Source organism: Hippopotamus amphibius, chromosome 1, assembly GCF_030028045.1.
Source record: "Hippopotamus amphibius kiboko isolate mHipAmp2 chromosome 1, mHipAmp2.hap2, whole genome shotgun sequence".
In the NCBI taxonomy this organism is placed as follows: Eukaryota; Metazoa; Chordata; class Mammalia; order Artiodactyla; family Hippopotamidae; genus Hippopotamus; species Hippopotamus amphibius.
This window is the reverse complement of record NC_080186.1, coordinates 9207499-9227720: the sequence shown is the minus strand read 5'-3', so window position 1 is coordinate 9227720 and position 20222 is coordinate 9207499. Positions and strand designations below refer to the sequence as shown.

The window sequence follows — 20222 nt, the reverse complement described above, 5'->3', positions numbered from 1 at the left end:
GCACCACCGGCCTTGATGTTTTCTATAGGCTAAACACAAGGGATTGTGTTGGCTATAATCTACCCAAAGGTAATAGAATCCCAGAGAACTATTTGGGGGTTGGTTTTCTTACCTAGGGGGATTCAAAATGCTTGTGGGAATAGTCCTACTCCTCCTTGGAACCTATCTCCTTTTACCTTGTCTCTTGCCTTTATTCATGAGGGTAGTTTCCAGCCTAGGTGAGGCCATGGTGGATAGGAGGACCACTGCACATCTCCTAGCCCTAAGAGGTTATCATCCCCTGGGCTTAGAAGATCAAGAAGTTGATGCCTTATAAGATTTAAGGGGCATTAAGAAGGGGGATTGAAGAGGAAAGTTAGAAACTTACACTCAGCTAAAAATAGCTCCATGCTTGTTTTGCTTTTGTGAAATATGCTTGCTGCACCCAGAAAAACAGAAAAACAGGATGACCTAACAATCCAGTGTAACTTTAAGATGTTTTGCTAAAAAGTGGAATGTTCTGCACCTGCTCTTGTAAGTTTCTGTTTGGAAACTTCCATGCTCTGTAAACATGTACACTATAAAAGTAAAGCTCACCCTGAGTTCAGGGCCCAGAAGTTTGGAGCGTTAGCCCATCTGGTGCCAGCGGCTTAATTAACCTGAGTTCTCCAACCCGCCGAGTGTGGTGCTTGGTTTCTCGATGGACCGATTTCTGCAAAACTGTCAGGGCTGCGATGCCTCTTGGAAGGAAACAGGGCACAGGCAAGTTGAAGGAAGGGACAGTTTGCAGAGGAGAGGGCAGCATTAAGAGAAACCAGAAGAGCTGGCTAAGCACACAGGGAGAAGCATTGGTGAGGAGCTGTTGGGACAAGGGAGGGAGTGGCAGCAGCAGAGCAGGGCAAGAGCGTGGGTACAGGTAGAAACCACTGGAAGAGTGTGGGAGGAGGGAATACAGCCGGCCTTGCTCTCCTCCCACTCTCCTCCTGCTAGTTCCTTCCCAAGGGCAAACCCTGCTGGAAGCTGGGAGGCAAGCATCTGGGGATTCAGTCTGCATAGGGCAGGCTCCCAGGATGCAGAGCTTGGTGGAAAGAGGACTGGAGGTGTGGGTGGAGAACAACAGTTATCGAGCCCAAGCTTGTACTGCTCAATGCGCGATAGGCCAATAAATGGAGAAATGAGTTGTTGGAGCAAGGAATAGCAACTTTATTCAGAAAGCCTGCAGACCGAGAAGATGGTTGACTAGTGTCCCAAAGAACCATCTTCCCTGAGTTAGGATTCAGGGCTCTTTTATACTAAAAGGGAGGAGGTGTGGTTGTTTGTTGCAGACTTCTTGGTGCTTGAATCCTCTGTTTTTGCAGCTGTTCAGGTAGGTCTGTCACAATGTTCCTATAAACCTCCAAGAAGACAAATGTTATTTTCTGCTCTGCAACTTTTTATCTCCATATGAATAGAAAAGAGGTATACCTTTAAAGGTCAGAGCCTTGAGAATGGGCTATCCTGTATATTTCAGGCTATAGGCAACATTCTTAACTTGTAGCAAAAGCAATAGAATACAGAGGTTAAAGTAAAAGAAACAGATCCCATAGGGAGTCAGATTTGTTCTTCCCTGTTACACAGCCAGAAGATCCTTGGTCTCTTTGCTTCCAATCTTCCCTTCCCTGGTCATTCCCCAATGTAGCCAGAGTGAGGGGGCTTCAAGAGGGACCCCCCCCCACCTCCCAGTAACAAGAGGGCATGAGAGCCAAGGAAAAGATCAGCATCACTGTCCTGACAGCCCCACTCTCCACCATACTCTCCCCCCAGCATCTGGAGACATCCTTCCAAAAGACGGGTCTGGCCCTGTCTCTCTACTAGCTACAGGTGTTCAGTGAGTCCCTTTACCCACTGCCCACCTTAGCAGGACAGGGGAAGCCCTTTGGACCTGGCTCCTCTCTTTCCCTCTAACTGTGCTCCATCCTAATCCCAGGTCATGCTCAGCCCCTCCTCCATTCTTCAGACCTCTGCTCCAAGTCACCTCTCTGGACCCTTCCCTGATGTCCTGATCCAGAAGGGGGATCCCCTATCCTTCCATTCTCTATGTCCAGCTTCATTTTCTTTGCATAGAAGGGAAACAGACTTTGTAGTTACTCTGTTGAAAGTTTAATGTGGCTTGGATGTGTGTATGAATCCATTTTTAGAAAATACTACTATCCATTAATTATGGCCCAGCCGTAATTAATGAGTGAGGTGTACTGTACTTAAGAGAGGTACTCCATAAACGTGAGTGGGAGTGAGACCTCTATCCTGGGATGCTGACTGGTGCAGGAAAAAAAATAGATTAGATGCTATTAAGAGGCACGTAATACTCCTAATCTAATACTTGTACCATCTGCTATAAGCCGTTTGTGTATTTTCTTATTGTCTCTCCTCCCACCCATTTGTTTTAGTAGTTGCTGTATCCCAATACCTAGAGCAGTGCCTGCCGTGAAGTAGAAGCACAGTAAACACTTGTCCATTCAAACATTGGCAGACAGCAGGATGCATTTGTGGTACTTAAAGCCATGAAGCTGGATGGGTCTCACAGGGAAGGGAGTAGGAGATGATGCCCAAGGGCCGAGATGAGGAGGGACCAGTGAAGGAGGCAGAAGGAGCCCCCGAGATGGCAGGAGAGCCAGAGGCATGGGCGCTCCTGGAAGCAGATGAGGAGCATGTTTCAGGGAGGGGGGCTGGTCACTTGGGTCAACGCTGCCCACAGGGGGAGTGGGAGGAGCCCTGAGGGCCTCTGTGAGTTGAGCAGCAGGGTTTGCGTTAGCAGAGACCTGGCCAGTAGGCGTTTTAGTGGCGAAGTGGACATAGCCTCACTGGAGTGAGCTCCAGAGCAAACGGGAGAAGATAAACTGGAGACAGCGAATGTCAATAGACAACACTTTCTACGCATTTTGCTGTTAGGCATAGCTAGGAGTTCCCTGGTGGTCCAGTGGTTAGGACTCAGCACTTTCACTGCCGTGGCCCTGGGTTCACTCCTTGGTCCAGGAACTAAGATCCTGTAAACTACGCAATGTGGCTGGGGCAAAAAAAAAAAAAAAAAAAAGAGTAACTGGGAAGTCTGACAGTAACTGGAGGGAGAATTGTTTTCAAGAAGGTTTTTGCTGTTTGTAACTGTAGCGAAATGCACATAACGTAAAATCTGTCATCTTAATCCTTCCTAAGTGAACAGTTCAGTGGCATTAAGTACAGGCACACCTCGCTTTATTGTGTTTGCTTTATTGTGCTTCACAGATACTGTTTTTTACAAACTGAAGATTTGTGACAACCGTGCATCCAGCAAGTCTATCGCTACCATTTTTCCAACAGCATTGCTCACTTTGTGTCTCTGTGTCAAGTTGTGGTAATTCTTGAAATATTTGGGGACTTCCCTGGTGGTCCAGTTGTTAGGACTCAGCGCTTTCACTGCCGAGTTCCGTTGGGGAACTAAGATCCTGCAAGTCCGTGGCATGGCCCCCGCCCCCAAAAAATCTTGAAATATTTCAAACTTTTTTGTTATTATTATGTTTGTAATGGTGAAATGTGATCAGTGACTTTTGATGTTACTATTGTAATTGTTTGGGGGCGTCACCCGCCACGCCGGTATAAGATGGTTGTGTATGTTCTGACTGCTCCACCAACCAACTATTCCCCTGTCTGTCTGCCTCTCCTTGGGCCTTCCTATTTCCTGAGACACAACAATATTGAAATCATGCCAGTTGATGACCCTACAAGAGCCTCTTGTGTTCAAGTGAAAGGAAGAATCACACGTCTCTTACTTTAAATCAAGTTAGAAATGATGACGCTTAGTGAAGAAGGCATGTCAAAAGCTGAAACAGGCAGGTAGGCCTCCTGTGCCAAACAGCCAAGTTGTGAATGCAAAGGAAAGTACTTGAAGGAAATGAAAAGTGCTACTCCAGTGAATGCATGAATGATGAGAAAGCGAAACAGCTTTATTGCTGAGATGGAGAAAGTTTTGGTGGTCTAGACAGAAGATCAAACCAGCCACTACATTCCCTCAAGCCAAAGCCTAACCCAGAGCAAGGCCCCAACTCTCACCAATTCTGGGAAGGCGGAGAGAGGTGAGGAAGCTACAGAAGAAAAGTTTGAAGCCAGCAGAGGTTAGTTCATGAGGTCGAAAGAGAGAATCTGTCTCTATAATATACCAGTGCAAGGTGAAGCAGCAAGTCTGATGTAAAAGCTGCAACAGCAATCCAGAAGAACTTGCTAAGATAGTGAATGAAGGTGGCTACACTAAACAGCAGATTTTCAACCTTCTATTGGCAGAAGATGCTGTCTAGGACTTTCATAGCTAGAGAGGAAAAGTCAGTGCCTGTCCTCAAAGCTTCAAAGGACAGGCTGACTCTCTTGTTAGGGGCTAATGTAGCTGGTGACTTTAGGTTAAAGTCAATGCTCATTTACCATTATGAAAATCCTAGGGCTCTTAAGAGTTGTGCTATATCTACTCTGCCTGTGCTCTATAAATAGACCAACAAAGCTTGGATGACAGCACATCTGTTCACAACACGGTTTACTGAATATTTTAAGCCCCCCTGTTGAGACCTACTGCTCAGAAACAAAGAGTCATTTCAAATATTACTGCTCATTGACAGTGCACATGGTCACCCCATGAACCCTGATGGAGATTAATGTCTTCCTGCCTGCTCACAGAACACCCATTCTGCAACCCATGGATCAAGGAGTAATTTCAACTTTCAAGTCTTATTAAGAAATACATTTTGTGAGGCTACAGTTGCCATAGACAGTGAGTCCTCTGATAGATCTGGGCAGAGTAAGCTAAAAAACTTTCTGAAAAGGACTCACCCTTGTAGATGCCATTAAGACCATTCAGATTCATGAGCTGAGGTCAAAATATCAACATTAACAGGAGTTTAGAAGAAGTTGATTCCAACGCTTGTTGATGATTTGAAGGGATTTAAGACTTCCATAGAGGAATAACTGCAGATGTAGTAGAAATAAGAAAAGAGGGACTTCCTAGGTGATGTAGTTCTTAAGAATCCACCTGCCAATGTAGGGGACATGGGTTCAATCCCTGCTCCAGGAAGATTCCACGTGCCGTGGAGCAACTAAGCCCGTGCACCACAACTACTGAGCGTGTGCTCTAGATTCCACAAGCCACAACTATTGAGCCATGTGCTGCAACTTCTGAAGCCTGTGTGCCTAGAGCCCATGTTCACCACAACTAGAGAAAGCCCGTGTACAGCAACGAAGACCCAATGCAGCCAATAAATAAATAAATAAATAAATAAATAAATAAATAAATAAATAAAAGAAATAATAAAAGAACTAGAATTAGAAGCGGAGACTGAAGATGGTACTGAATTACTGCAATCTCATGATAAAACTTGAATGGATGAGGACTTGCTTCTTATGAATGAGCAAAAAAAGTGTTTTTTTGAGGTGGAATCTACTCTGGTGAAGACAATATGAAGAGTCTAGAAATGTCAACAAAGGATTTAGACTCTTACATGAATGGAGTTGATAAAGCAGCGGTAGGGTTTGAGAGGATTGACTCCAATTTTTCAAGAAGTTCTCATGTGCGTAAAATGCCATCAAACAGCTTTGTATGCTACAGAGAAATTGTCCGTGAAAGGAAGAGTCTATCAATGCAGCGAACTCCATTGTCTTACTTTTTAAAATTGCCGCAGTGACCCCAACCTTCAGCCACCACCACCCTAATCAGTCAGCAGCCTTCAACATCAAGGCAAGACCCTCCACCAGCAAACAGATTATGCCTCGCTGAAGGCTCAGAGGATGCTTAGCATTTCTTAGCAATAAGGTATTTTTAATTAACATATGTACATTGTGGGGTTTTTTTAGGTGTAACGCTATTGCACACTTAAACTACAGTATAGTATAAGCATAAATTTTATATACACTGGGAAACCAAAAAATTCATGTGACTTGCTTTATTATGTTAGTCCAGAACTAAACCTGCACTATGTCCAAGGTATGCCTGCACATTCACCATGCTGGGCAACTATCACCACCATCCATCTCCCTAACTCTTTTCATCTCACAAAACTGAAAACCCTGTAAACATGAACTCCCCACACCCCTCTCCCTGCAGCCCCTGGCAACCACCATTATACTTTCAGTCTCTGCAAATTTGACAACTCTAGGTACCTCATATAAGTGGAATCACACGGTATTTGTCTTTTTGTGACTGGCTTCTTTCACTTAACATTATGTCAGCAAGGTCCACAGTGTGGTAGCCTGTGTCAGAATTTCTATCCTTTTTAAGGCTGAATAATATCCCATTGTGTAAATATACCATCTTTTGTTTATCCGGTCATCCATCCCTGGCTCACTTGGTTTACTGCCACCTTTTGGCTATTGTGAATAACACTGCAGTGAACAGTGGTGTATGAGTATCTGTTTGCGTCTCTGTTTTCAATTCATTTGGGAATAACCAGAATTGGAATCACTGGATCATATGGCAATTCCATGTTTCATTTCTTGAGAAACCACCATACTGTATTCCATAGCATCTGCACCATTTTACACTCCCACCAGCAATGCAAGAGGGTTCCAATTTCTCCGTATCTTCACCAACACTTCCTTCCTTCCTCCCTCCCTCTCCCTCTCTTTCTTTCTCTCCTTTCTTTCTCTATTTCCTTTCTTTCTTTTTCTTTCTTCCTTCCCTCCCTCCCTCCTTCCCTCCCTCATTTCCTTCCTTCCTTCCTATATTTGCCATTCAAATGGGTAAGAGGGAGTAAGTTGTTTTTCACATGGGAGGATCGTCCATATGTTTGCATGCAGACAGGAAAGACCTGGGAGAACAGGAAGTCGATGCTAAAGGAGGGAGAGAGGACAGGTGCTCGAGCAACGTCCTCGCGTTGGGAGAGATGCTGAGATCCCAGACAGAGAGGAGGATGCCCTTAGCCAGCAGCCTGGGTGTTTACCCATAGCCGCAGGGGAGAAAGCTCAGGCCCTGGGCACAGATGCAGTGGGAGGCTAGATGTGGTGGGAGAGCCTGAGGATGTTCTCTTGTGTTTATTTTATCCCCTCAGTGAAATGGGCAGCCAGGTAACCAGCTGACAGTAAAGGTGGGGTGAGGTCAGAGGTTTGAGGAGAGAAGACGTAGTGTGAAATAGTCTAACTAAAAGAATATGTGGTGGTGGGGGTTGGGACACTGGATAATGGCTCCCACAAAGACATCCGCATCCGAATCCCTGAAATCTGTGAATATGTGACCTGGCAGGATCTTGAGATGGGGAGATTATTCTGGATTACCTGGGTGGGCCCAACGTAGTCACATGTGGGAGGCAGAGGGAGATTTGACTATAGAAGGTATTACACTGCTGGCTTTGAAAATGGAGAAGGAGCCACAACCCAAGGAATGAAGGTGCCTCTAGAAGCTGAAAGCAAGGAAATGAATTCTCCCCTGGTGCCTCCAGAAACAGACTGTCCTCGAGAGCCTAGCCTCCCTGTCGACCCCTTGATTTTAGACTTCTGATCTCCAGAACTGTAAGAGAATTAATTTATGTTGTTTTAAGCCACTAAGTTTGTCTCATTTGTTACAGCAGCAATAGTGGAACTAAGCAAAACCCTGTGGGACTCCTGGGCGTGGAAGCCTTTCTGTGTCCCCCGTTTCTCTATTGTAGGGAATAGACTCCAGCCTCCATGACCTTCCCTAAGTCCCAAAGAGCAGATTTGAACAGTTGCAATCAGGGAAGGGAGGGGATGCAGAGATAAAAGAGGAGCAGCCGAGAAACAACAGTGCAGTCTTGAGGCAGGGTCCTGGTTCCACCTCAAGGGATACACATGAAAATATCTTTGAGCTCTTCTACAGAACTAAAACCCACAACAAATGGAAGATGAACTACTTGATGAAGCAATCCTCATTCCAGAAAGAAGTTCATCAAAGAGGTTTCATAACCTCAAAAACCAGAGAAGAGGTTATCAGGTTATCAGGAGACCACCTGAGGCCAGATTAAAGGAGTGCAGATCCTGTGCACACCCTGATCCTTATCAGCAACCCCACTCTTGAACTATTGCTATAAAGCTCCTCACCAAATTCTCCCGGGTTGGGACATACAGTTTTCGAGGGGCATGAGCTTGCTGTGTCCCCCTTTGCCTGGCAAAGCAATAAAGGTATTCTTTTCTACTTCACCCAAAACTGTGTCTCTCAAATTCAATTCAGCACCAGTGCACAGAGGCCAAGTTTTCGGCATCAACAGGAAACTAATACACCAGGAAGTTGGGAAGGGGACACTCTGTGACTGCTGAGAGGGACCAAGGATCCCCTTAAAGTTTAATGATCAGGAAATTAAAGTAAGACCAGCCAGCATAGTTGACTGTTTTCAGTCCTGCCCCATACAGGTACACAGGCGCAGGTGTGGCAGGCATGGAAAGTCAGCTTTAACCAGAGTGAGAACAACAAAACAGAAGAAAGCCCAGGGAGCTGAGCAAGCAGATAGGAAGGGGGTCCCTGGAGAAAGAGAACAAAGCATGGCTTTCTTGACAGAAAAGAAGTCATTTTTGGCCTAAGCCGTTTTGTGACTTAAGCCTGACAACAATGCTTGCCCTTGAACAGGCCTCAGTAATTAAGGATCTTGAAGGAAGAAAGGAATGCAGAAACAAACAACAGTCGGGCAAGAGAAGTGACAATAGCAAATATAATGTATCAGATGTAAAGACTCCCAGTTCTGTTTCAATGGTAAAGATTAGCCTGAAACACTCACCTACTGGATCAACTGGGACCAGAGGGATTGATGATGGTGACCTTTTCTGACCCTTGTGACTTCAATCAACTAAAGCTTGGACTCTGCCTACTGCCCAAGCCCCTTCATGAATATGCATGTACCCTTAACTTAAAACTTCCCCAATTTTGGGGAGACATTGCTTTGGGAAAGATCTCCAGTGTTCCCCTGACTTACTCTGCAAGTAATCACAAATCCTTCCTTCTCTTGATCTTTGGCTTAGTTGTGTCTTTTGGCTCAACGGGTGTCAAGAGCTAAGAGGTGAACCCAGTTTGGGATAACATGGTTGCATGCAAGTGTTGCAGGAAAGAGAGTGGGGCGCAAATGGATGGTCACAGCCCAGGTCATGTCCGAGTCCCTGGGACGGCTGCCAAGTGTGGGTTCTTGGCTTCACACAAGAAAGAATTCAAGAGCAAGCCATAGTAAAGAGAAAGAAGGTTTATTCAGGGAGATACACACTCCACAGACAGAGCATGCGCCATCTTGGACGGTGAGAGAGGCACCAGGTATAAGGGTGGGTAATTTCACGGGCTAATGAGTGGGAGGAGTATTCCAGCTATTTTGGGGAAGGGACAGGGATTTCCAGGAATGGGGCCACCACCCACTTTTGACCTTAACATGGTTGGCCTTGGAATTGTCATGGTCCATCCTGTACCTAGTTGGTTCTAATCAGTTTATGTCATGTCCTTGGGCTATGTCATTCTTTTAAAGGTGTGCCCTGCCCCCTTCCTGTCTCACAAGGGACTAAATGATTGACCATAGCGCTTATGCCAGATAAGGTAGGAGAGGATGAGGGGTGGCGGGATCAACGGAGGGCAGGTCCCAGTGAGGGAAAAAGACAGGACAGTGCTGGGGGTGGGGGCGGGGGTGGGAGTGAGGGAGAGTGGGATGCTTGAAATTGGGAGGTGGCTGTGGCTATCGATAATGACAAGGTCTAGGGCACAGTTCGCAAACCACAAACCACAGGCCAAATCCACCGGCTGCCTATGGGTATAAAGTTTTCTTGGAATATAGTCACACTTGTGATAAACCCTTGGTATTTCCCGAGTGATAGGAGTGTCTTTAGTCCCTCATACGAAGCCCCTGTTAAGCACACATGAGTTTATGCTAATAAGGTGACTCAGGGTGGGGTCCCCAGACAGCCTCAGGTTGGGGCTGTCACCAGAAAGACCAAGTGACCAGAGGGCTGGAGCTTTCAGGCTCACCTACTGACCGCTGGAAATAAGGAGGGGACTGCAGAAGAAGCTGCATAAAATCTCTTGAACATTGAGATTTGATGAGCTTCCAAGTTGGTACCCAGGCGGGAGGGCAGTGCATCCCCAGTTCCAGGGTAACAGAAGCCCCGGGGTCAGGACGCTTCAGACCTCACCCAGTGTACCTCTTCATCTGGTTGTGCATCTGTATCCTTTATCATATCCTTTATGATAAACTGGGAAACAAAAAAAGGGGTCCCTGAGCTTTGTGAGCTGTTCTAATAACTGACTGAACCCAAAGATGAGGTCATGGAAACCTCTGATTTAAAGCCTGTAAGACAGAAGCAAGGTGACAACCTGGACTTGAGATTGGGATTTGAAGTGGGGGCATCTTGTGGCACTGAGTCCTTAACCTGTGGGGTCTGATACTACCTCCAGGTGGAGAGTGTCAGAATTGAGCTCGCTTTGTAGGACACCTCATTGGTGCCCAGTGAGAATTGGGGAGGTGCTTGGTGGTATGGAAAGCCCTCCACACACCCATTCTTTTTTTTTTATATATATAATAGTATCGACTTAAAAAAAATGCACATGAGAGCTACGAGTTAAGTTTTATTTGGGGCAAAGTGAGGACTGCAGCCCAGGAGACAGCATTCCAGATACCTCTGAGAAACTGTTCCAAAGAGGCAGGGGGGGAAATTAGTATATATGTAATCTTGGTGAAGGAGAAAGACATGCAATCAAACATATTTTTGCAAGGGGTTTCTGCTAGGCACGAGGAGCAGACGTCATCATGTAGGGATTTAGTGCTTTCCTAGATGTGAGGAAATGCAAGGGTTGGGCTTGTAAAATCAGCTCCTGAAAACATCTAACTATCTGGACCTGTTCCACCCGTTTTCCAAAGCACAGAGTGTCTCATTCCTGGTCTCCACCCTGAGTTCCCTTCAGGGGATGTGGAAGGTCAGCAGCTGCAGCAGCACGTGTGATTTAATCCTTGTAGGGGTAGAAGGCAAGTGCCCATGGCAAGTGCCAATTTGTAGTTGACAACAGTGTATTTTTATTTTATTTTTTATTTTATTATTTGGTTGCGCCAGGTCTTTGTTGCAGCACATGGGCTCCTTAGTTGCAGCAGGCAGGCTCCCTAGTTGTGACATGTGAACTCTTAATTGCAGCATGTGGGGTCTAGTTCCCTGACCAGGGATTGAACCTGGGCCCCCTGCATTGGGAGCCCAGAGTCTTATCCACGGCGCCACCAGGGAAGTCCATTCTTTGACATAACATCTATGACTGCTTTCATGCTTCAACAGCAGAGTAGTTGTGACAGGAACTGTAAGACCAACCTTCCCAAAGCCTAAAATATTTACCATGTGGCTCTTCACAGGACAAGTTTGCCTAGCCCTGTTCTAGAGTGTGAGTGGCTGAGACGGGGTGGAGGACCTGGCCACAGGAGGAGAGGGAGACCGAGCAGGACCCTGTGGGGCTCCGGGGCACTGAAGCCTTTCTGTACCCTCCATTTCTTGTTTGTAGAAAATAGGATTCAGCCTCTGACCTTCCCTGAGTTCCAAAGGGCAGGTTCAAGCAGTTGCTCATCAGGGAAGGGAGGGGACTCAGAATCAAAGAAAGATCAGTCAGGAAACAACAGTGCAGCCTTGGAGCAGGGTCCGGGTTCCACCTCAAGGGACACACATAGCAATCTCTTTGAGCTCTTCTACAGAACTAAACCCCCCAACAAATGAAAGATGTTAACTACTTGATGAAGCATTCTTCATTCCAGAGAAGGTCACAGTTTGATAACCTTGAGAACCAGAGAAGCTCATCAGGAGACCACCTGAAGCCAGATTAAAGGAGTGCAGGCCCTCCACGCACCCTGATCCTTATCAGCAACCCCGCCCTTAAAACGACTGCTATAAAACTCCTCACCAAATCCACCCCCCAACGCCAGGAGGGGACACACAGTTTTTGAGGGCATGAGCCTGCTGTGCCCCCTTTGCCTGGCAAAGCAATGAAGCTATTCTTTTCTACTTCACCCAAAATTCTTGTCTCTGAGATTCGATTTGGCACTGGTGCACAGAGGCCAAGTTTTGGCATCAAGAGGAGGTCCAGGAAATCACAAAGAATAAAGATGGATCTGATAAGGGAGTGACAGAGAGCAGGGAAGGAGTCTGAGTGAATTCACAGGGCAGGGTCTCTCTCCCCTTCAGGCCTTGACATGAGGAAATCCCTTTGCCTGCAACCTCCTCCCAATCCTTTATTCTGAAAACTCCTGCTTATGCCTTAGGAACAGGTTAGAGGTCACCTCCAGAACCCTTGCCCTAACTCCCAGGCTGTGGCTTGGGTCCTCCTCTGCTCCCAGAGCCCCTGTGCTCATCTTGCTACCCAAAAACTGGGTTCATCTCTTAGTGGGCGTTGAACCAAAAGACACAGCTAAGCCAAAGATCAAGAGAAGGAAGGATTTGTGATTACTTGCAGAGTAAGTCAGGGGAACACTGGAGATCTTTCCCAAAGCAATGTCTCCCCAAAATTGGGGAGGTTTTAAGTTAAGGGTACATGCATATTCATGAAGGGGCTTGGGCAGTAGGCAGAGTCCAAGCTTTAGTTGATTGAAGTCACAAGGGTCAGAAAAGGTCACCCTCTTCATCCCTCTGGTCCCAGTTGATCTGGGGTTGAGCTTCAGGCTAATCTTCATTGAAACAGAGCTGGAAGTCTTTACAACTGATACATTATCTTTGCTATTGTCACTTCTTTTGCCTGACTGTTTGTTTCTGCATTCCTTTGTTCCTTTAAGATTCAATTACTGAGACCTGTTCAAGGACAAGCATTGTGGCCAGGCTTAGGTCACAACACGGCGGCTTCTCTTCTGTCAAGAAAGCCATGCCTGGCTCTCTTTCTCCAAGGACCCCCTAACTTATCTGCTTACAACCTGAGCACCCAGTGATGTGCCTCATAGGTGTCTCCCAGATTGGGGCCTCCTAGAGGCCAAGTCTTATTCCCCTGAATGAGGAGGGGGCTGCACACGAATAAGCAGACCTGCAGAGACCACCCCAACCCCAAGAGCGGGCTGAGGAGACCACGGTGATGGACAGGGCATGTGATGAGGGCATATTTGGAGGCCAGCTGGGTGGTTCTGGACAAAGAGCTGCCTTCCTACTGTTCACAGGCCTGGGGGAGCGGCCGGGCTCTCAGCAAGGGCAGCTGTAACGGGGGTGCTTCTGGGGTCCAGCCATAGCATGGACTTGTCAGACTCCAGTGGCCATGACCCATCTTCCCCCTCACACTGGTGACAGGCACCAGGACCATGGACATACCCCAGCTCAGGCCCAAAGACAGAGCCTGTGATCAGTGTGTTAAAAAAAAGAAAGATTTATTTATAAGCAGGAATGCTGTCCAGAATACATACAGTGCAAACTTGCCTTGTCTTGGGATCAACACTAGCCCACAAGCTGGAAAACTGTTACCAAATTAGGTCAAATGGACCCCCACTTGGGGCCTAGCCTGGCCAAGGCCCCCTGCCTTGGTGGGGAAGGTTCTTTTTCCATTCCCATTCGCACAGCCAAAAACAAAACCAAAGTTGAGATTAGAGCAGTGCAAGCTTTATTCAATGGCCAGAGAATAGAGAAGCGGAAACTTAGTTCATAAATGAACTTCTCTTTTTAATGGTGAGAGGGATTTGCTTTTAAGGAGTAAGAACAATGGGGGGAAGAGTGAGACAAATGATAGGGAGGCAAAGGCGTTTGTTTTCTGGGAAAGAGGCAGGGTTTTCCTAGAAATGGAGTGCCGCCCCTTTTTTGTCCTTTTTGGTCAGTGACTTCTGGTCACAGCCACCGGTAAATGTGTCACTTAGTAGCTAATGTAGTAAAATCAGTGTAGAATGAGACTCAGGGTCTGCTGGAGGTCAGATTCATTGCCATCGTGGTTTCTGCTGGTTCTATCCAGTTTTTGTTTCTCTCTCCCTATAGCTTCTTTCTTTGTGTCCAGACCCTGTGACTTAAAGGTATGTGTTAGTTCCTATTCAAGGTATGTGTTAGTTCCTCTTCAAGGGGTTGGTGGGTTCTGACCAAGGGTCTGCTGGCAACTCTGGTAACAAAAGGCAGTCACACCCAGAAAGAGTCTCCTTCGGATTCATCCCTGTTCTCCTGGCGTGTTGACAATGAGGCCTGAGGTCCTCCCAGGACAGTCCACCAGGGGGCAGCAGTGCTCCACAGCCATAAAGGGTCCAATTTGCTCGGAGACCCCTGGCCAGTCCAGGCAGAGGGACATCTTGATTCCAGAGTGGGAAGCCCTTCTTCACTCCATGCTAGTGGCTGGACTTCTCCTACCCTCCAAGAGTTCAGCTGCCAAGTTCAAGTCCAGTGGAATTTTTTAACAAGAGATCCAAGTATTTGGGACCCAACGGTCTTCTCAAGGAGGCACCCATCCCCCTTCCTCCCAGAATCTGGTTAAGGTCACACACGCCCATCGTCCGCAGGGCCTGAGCATGTGTTTGGGGGGAGTGGGCTGACTCCTTAATGGGGAAGAATCCCTCAGCAAAAGTGTTGGCTTCGGCTGCTTCTGGCAGGCCGTTCGATCTGACAACATGGGCTACGTAGAACCACAACATACAACACAGACACGCAGACACAAGACTGGCTCTCAGCATCTCACAACCACTCAGGATCTTGGTGGGCACAGTACCAAAGTGGCTCCGAGGCTCCGCTGGGACCTGCGACTCCAGGAACAGCGAGAGGGGGTCGGGAGGAACAGGAGCACCCCCTTGGGAGGCAAAGGAGGAAGGTCCAGGCTGAGGTAGGACGAGACAGCTGCAGGGCCTGTCATCTCTAGTTCCTGAAATTCCCTGAAAGGAAAAGGTGTGGCCCTGGAGCCCCACACCAGACAGTGGGGGAGGGGAAGTTTGAACTGTGGGTAAATGGGAGTGAAGTCAAAGGCAGCTGATGCAAACTCTGAGAGTCTGGCTTTGTTACATTGTTGGCTTGTTTGTCTGCATGGTGCTTTTTTCTTTTTTTTTTTTAATTGCCACATGTTAAAAATGAAAGATTTCCAGTTAGAGGCTGGCCATCTTAACCAGGTCACAGCACTCATTCAGGCTGCCTGCCTGGGCCCTCTGGGCATCTGGTTTTCACCCCACAGTATGAGATGGAGCCAGCAGGAGTGGATTTGGAGGTGGCGCTTCCAAAAGCCCTGCGCGAACCTGGGGGACTCCCGTCCCCTACAGGGGTTGTCACTGCCTCCCTGCACAGAACCATCTGATTGATGACACCCCCCCACCCCCACTGGGACTGTCCTGCAGTCTCACATTCAGGCTAAAGCCCTGCTCTTTCTCCACTGCCCCTTCCCCACGGGTGATGCACTCAGCATCCTTCCTCCCTGGCAGGAAGCCAGAGCCGGGTAGAGCCCAGGGATTAAAAGAAAAATAAACACCAAAATGACAAGGGCTCCAGAAGCCAAGCCTGCAGGACCGCCTGGGGGGCAGCTCTCAGAGAGGCAAGGGCTTGTCCCAGGCTGCCTGGCACATCCGTGTCCACCAGCCTTCCAAGATAGACACACACCACGACAGCACACACCATGACTCTCCCTGCCTCATTCTTCTGCCTGCAGGAGAGAGGAAGGCGGAGGCTGTGGAAGCCGCTAAAGGAATTTGGCCCAGAAAGAGTCAGAGTCCTGCAGGGGAGGGCCCTAGAAGGACCAGGGGTTGGCCCCACCTTGGCTGTGACACAGCCCACGCCGGCCTGGTTAACTGGGCTTCATTCCGGCATCAGGCACACCGAGGGGCAGGGGCTTCTCCTCTGGGCTCTGCGGCAGAGTCTCTGGAGCCCCTGGCTGCGACTGAAAAGGGCATTCCTCCTTGGAGAAGGGGACTTGCTCATCTTTTGGGGAGCTGGAGGGGCTGGCGTCTGTGTCCCTCATGGAGCTGGCCTGGGAGGAGCACTGAGAGCTGTGGTCAGAGCTGCTGCAAACGTTGACAATGCAGGTGACGTTGACCTGGGTCCCGTGGCCGCCAGATGATGTCTCTGCTAAACACAAGACAGGAGAAAGAGGTCAGTTGGGGTCTTAGAGTGAGGGGTGTCTTCACAGCCTATCTCCTGCCCAAGAGGCAGATTAAGACACGTGGGGAAGAGCACTGGGCCAGAAGCCAAGAGGCCTCTGTTGCAGCCCAGCTTTGCTGTGTAAGCTTGGGCAAGTCCCTTAAACCTTCGTGTGTCTCAGTTTCTTCATCTGTCAAATAAGAATAGCCCGCCCAACTCACCCCATAGATGGGAGGAGCCAACTATGTAAAGCAAGTGAAGGTGTTCCAAGAACAAGACACGCTCCCCACAAAGAATCAGAGACGTGAGCTGCGACAGGAAGTATATGTTACAGATTATCAGTCAAGCAGTGAAGAGGACTTACTGTCCCATAACTGCAGGAAGGCGTCAGCAGCCCTGGCCACACCATGAAAAGGCAAGAACCCTGTCACTGGCCCATCATCTCTATGCCACAGAATCAATACCACAGAGCTTGGAAATTGCTCCTTTATGGAAATTAAACAATGAGCCTGAACTTGTCTTCATTCACAGCAAATCTTTTTCTTCCATGTAGAGGTGCCTCTAAGATTTCATAAATCTGGGATTCCAGGATGGGGCTCACGGCGGGTGGTTTGTCCTCATCACTGAGGCCGGGATGCCCAGAGCTCCGCAGCCTGACAATCCTGGGTTCGTATCCCCGCTCTGCCTCCATAAACCTGGCCAAGTCACTTAAACTCTTGGAGCTTCCATTTGCTCAGCTGTAAAATGGGTCTAATGACCCTTTCCATCCCCTTCAGGTGAAGACGACTGTCCTGTTCACTGCCATATCTCTGGAGCCTGCAAGGACCCTAGAGATGGGGTGACAGGCTCAGTGAAGCAGGGATTGAATACTGGGCCCCTATATCCAATCACCTCTTCTGTACCTCAACTGGCTTCCATCCCCAACTCCCATCCAGCCTGCTCCTCCCCGTCTCAGTTCACATGCCTGCCATCCACCTAGATGCTCAGTCCCAAAGCCTTGCACGCATCTTTTCTCACACCCCACATCCAATGCACCAGCAATTCCGACCTAGTCCACCTTCCAAAGAGACTTCAAGTTTACCACCTCCGGCATACTGCTTATACCTCCACCCACTCCCTGGACTAGTGTGAACAGCCTCCACCTGTCTCCTGGCTTCTACCTGGCCCCTCTGCAGTCTGCTCTCCACCAGCCAGACCATTTTCTTGGCTGCTCCAAACACCACAGTCCTCACCATGGCCTATGAGGCTCTGCACGACCTGTGGCCTGCCTTCTCCCACCGCATCTCCTGCTGCTCTGAGATCCTGGCTGGGCTCCTTCCATCCACACTCACCTCCCCGCAGATCCTTGAGCCCTCCGAGCCTCAGGGCCTTTGCACACACTGCTCCCTCACCCTTCCTTATTCCCATAACTCATTCCTTCCATTACTCGGGCCTCAGCCCAGAGGCCACCTCCTCCAAGAAGACTCCTTGGCTTCCCTCTCTAAAGAAGGTTCCCCCTGCCCATCCATCACTCCCTGTATCCCTCCCTCTGCTATAATCTCCAGAGCCCCTAGCTCCACTTCCTGGGTCCCTCATTGTGTTCTCCCTCACTAGGCCCTAAGCCCAGAAGGGCGGGGCCTTTCTGACTGTTCCTTGCTGTGGCCCTAGTGCCTATAACGGGGACACGTGTGAATGAATAAAACCCAGCCCACAGGCATGTTCTGTTCTTGGTGGTGGTAGTGTTTTTAAGGGAATTGGCTGCCAACATTTAAAATTCAGGGGCTTACATTTTAAAATTCTGGATTTATAGCTTCCCTTGGGAGCCAGATGGGGAGACCTGGCTATGCAGGGCCCACAGACCTGAAAAGCAACTGGCAGGAAGGGCTTCAGGGCACAGGTTCAGCCCCGCTTCCCCTCCCAGCCCTGCAGGCACCTGAGTTTCACAACTAGTGAGGAACTAAAAGGTGGGTGAGCTGAACACACACTAGCCCCGCAAAGAGGATGGTTGTTGCTGCTCTTACTACAGGCACCTGCGTGTCCAGGGGATGCCAGGAGGGCGGGCTGTTTGTTTTCCAGTCTAGTTTGTTTTAAGACTCCAGGGAAGCCCAGGAAGAGGATGCAGCCGGTGAGTTGCTCTGCTCAGAAAAGCCCCAAACAGGTGGGGGTGGGGAAGGGGTGCTGAAATCATGGGGCCGGAAGGAAATTTCCACCCTGTGCCTCCAAGGCACCCAAATGTCACCGAGTCACCACAGCCTCTGCACACTGTGAACAAGACATTGCGGGGGCAGACGGGGAACCAGGAGAGGTCACAGACCTGAGGTTTACCCGTTCCCACAGTGGGGAGAGGTGCTGGGGTGGGAGGGAGAGAAGGGGAGAGCAGAGGTAGGAGGGGTGGGCAGACACAGTCAGGGTTCCCAAGGAGGAAGCCACAGGATGGGTATGGAAGAGATGTCATGAAGAAAGCAGAAAGGTGAAACTAAGAGGTGGACGAAGACCAAGAGTTTTATATCTGGATCTCATTTACTCATTTGACAAATGTTTAGGGCCACCTGCTATGTTCCAGACACTGACCCAGTCCCTTCCTTGGGGAGTTCTCAGGCTGGGGTCGGGGCACTGGCGAGACATCACACGGATGAGGGTGGGCTATGACAGGAAGCTAGAAGTGGGCTGCCCCAGCCCGTCCCCGAGTCAGGAGGCAGGTAGGGAAGGGTGCCGCAGCCCTGCCACGGAGCTGCCATGCTCCTCTCTAGACCAGGAAACCGAGGCTCGGCCGGTTAAGGAGTCTGCTCAGAGTCTCACAGCACCAGAGTGGCTGAGAGGGCGTCTGGGAATAACTCAAGTCCACAGTCATTCCTTGACCCACCAGTGCTGCCACGTGAGAGGGGGAGACGCAGGCCAGCGGACTTGGCCTCTCACTACACAGCATGCCTGAGGGAGCCCCGGGCTTTCTGGGGGACCCCCACAGGGGCCTCCTCCGATGTGGGCACTGCAGATGCTCACTGGGGGTACACTGGCCACAGACCAAGGCTAAAGGCAGACTGTGTAAACAGGGCACGGGCTTCTCCAGACCCCACACGGGCTCCACAGTCCTGATGCCTCAGGCCCAAAGGGACCGGACACGGCGAGTGGAGTCTGGGGGACAGCATTTATCATTCACCTTTTCAGCCTGTCTCTGAACCCCAAGAGCCAGGGGGTGATTCCAGGCTCTTCTGTTTACCAGCCGTCCCCTTGAATAAGCTGTTTAACCTCTCTGAGACTCAGTTTCCTCATCTGATAGGATGAGGAAATATTACAGGTGTTAAATTAGTAAAAATAGTATAATATATAATTATAATATATAATATATTAATAATAAACACATGAATATAATGTATTACCTAATAAAATATATAATATAATATATAATAACATATACAATATACAATATATAATTATGACATATTACAATATTAATATAGAATATTGTTATATGCTATGACATTATATAACACTAATGTATAATATTAATATATTAACATAACATATGATACAATATTAATATATAAATATATTATATGCTACATTTAATATATATAACATTAGTTCATATCAATATATTATTAACACATTGATATATAATATTTACGTAATATAATATTATGTGGTATGCTATCTTACATATTATATATTACATGTATTCTAATATATAGGAAAACTCCCTGCCTAGATAGCAGGGACACAAAGGACAAGCTGAGATGGTCTAGAAGGAAGGGTGTTTCTGGTGGAGAACCCACAGGGCAAAGGTGGGAGGGACCTGGGGGTTCCGAGAACAGAAAGAAGCTAGCTGGTGGCTTAGCTGCACCTGAAGTGGTGGAGGGAGGGAGGCAGGAGGGGGGCCCAGGCTGGGGTGCAGGGCTTCCAGTGTCCTGCTAGGAGCTCAGGCCTCATCCTGCAGGGGAGGCTCAGGACGAGACAGCTCAGACAGAAATCAGCAAGAAACACACTGGGGCAGGGGGCAGGGGATGAAGCCAGGGGGCTCCTGCCTCTTACCTGAGCTGCCACAGCTGGCCCGGGCCTCCCCAGACCCGCCAGCCTTCTCCACGCCTGGCGCCTGCAGCTGGGGCCTGCTGGGCGCACTCCGGTCCGTGGCGCTGGCCGAGCTCTCCAGGGAGCTGCTGCTGGAACTCGGTGCCGTGGTCAGCAGGTGCTGCTGCTCAGGGCCTGGGGCACTTCGAGCCTTGTCGGCAGGCAGATGCGGCTGGATGGGGAGAGGAGGGAGAAGCGGGGCGGTCAGCCCGTCAGCCGTCTCCTCGCCCCCTCTTCCCTTTCACCACCATCAGCACCTC

The 20222-nt window shown here is 48.8% G+C and overlaps 1 protein-coding gene across 4 annotated transcripts in view; it reads right to left on the bottom strand.

Moving 5' to 3' along the window:
* Positions 1 to 13527: 13527 nt before the first annotated feature.
* Positions 13528 to 20222, bottom strand: part of TNFRSF1B (TNF receptor superfamily member 1B) — a 35606-nt gene continuing 28911 nt past the window's right edge. The window contains exons 9-11 of one of the 4 annotated variants that reach the window (XM_057697313.1): positions 19927 to 20134; positions 15595 to 15906; positions 13528 to 15484 (exon numbers count right to left, since the gene is read on the bottom strand). In XM_057697313.1, the coding sequence (XP_057553296.1) occupies positions 15626 to 15906; positions 19927 to 20134 (489 nt within the window). In that variant the 3' untranslated portion in view covers positions 13528 to 15484; positions 15595 to 15625. Of the gene's footprint in view, positions 15907 to 19054; positions 19168 to 19926; positions 20135 to 20222 lie in introns of all 4 variants that reach the window. The other 3 variants (XR_009047766.1, XM_057697304.1, XM_057697323.1) reach the window with 3 other exon arrangements.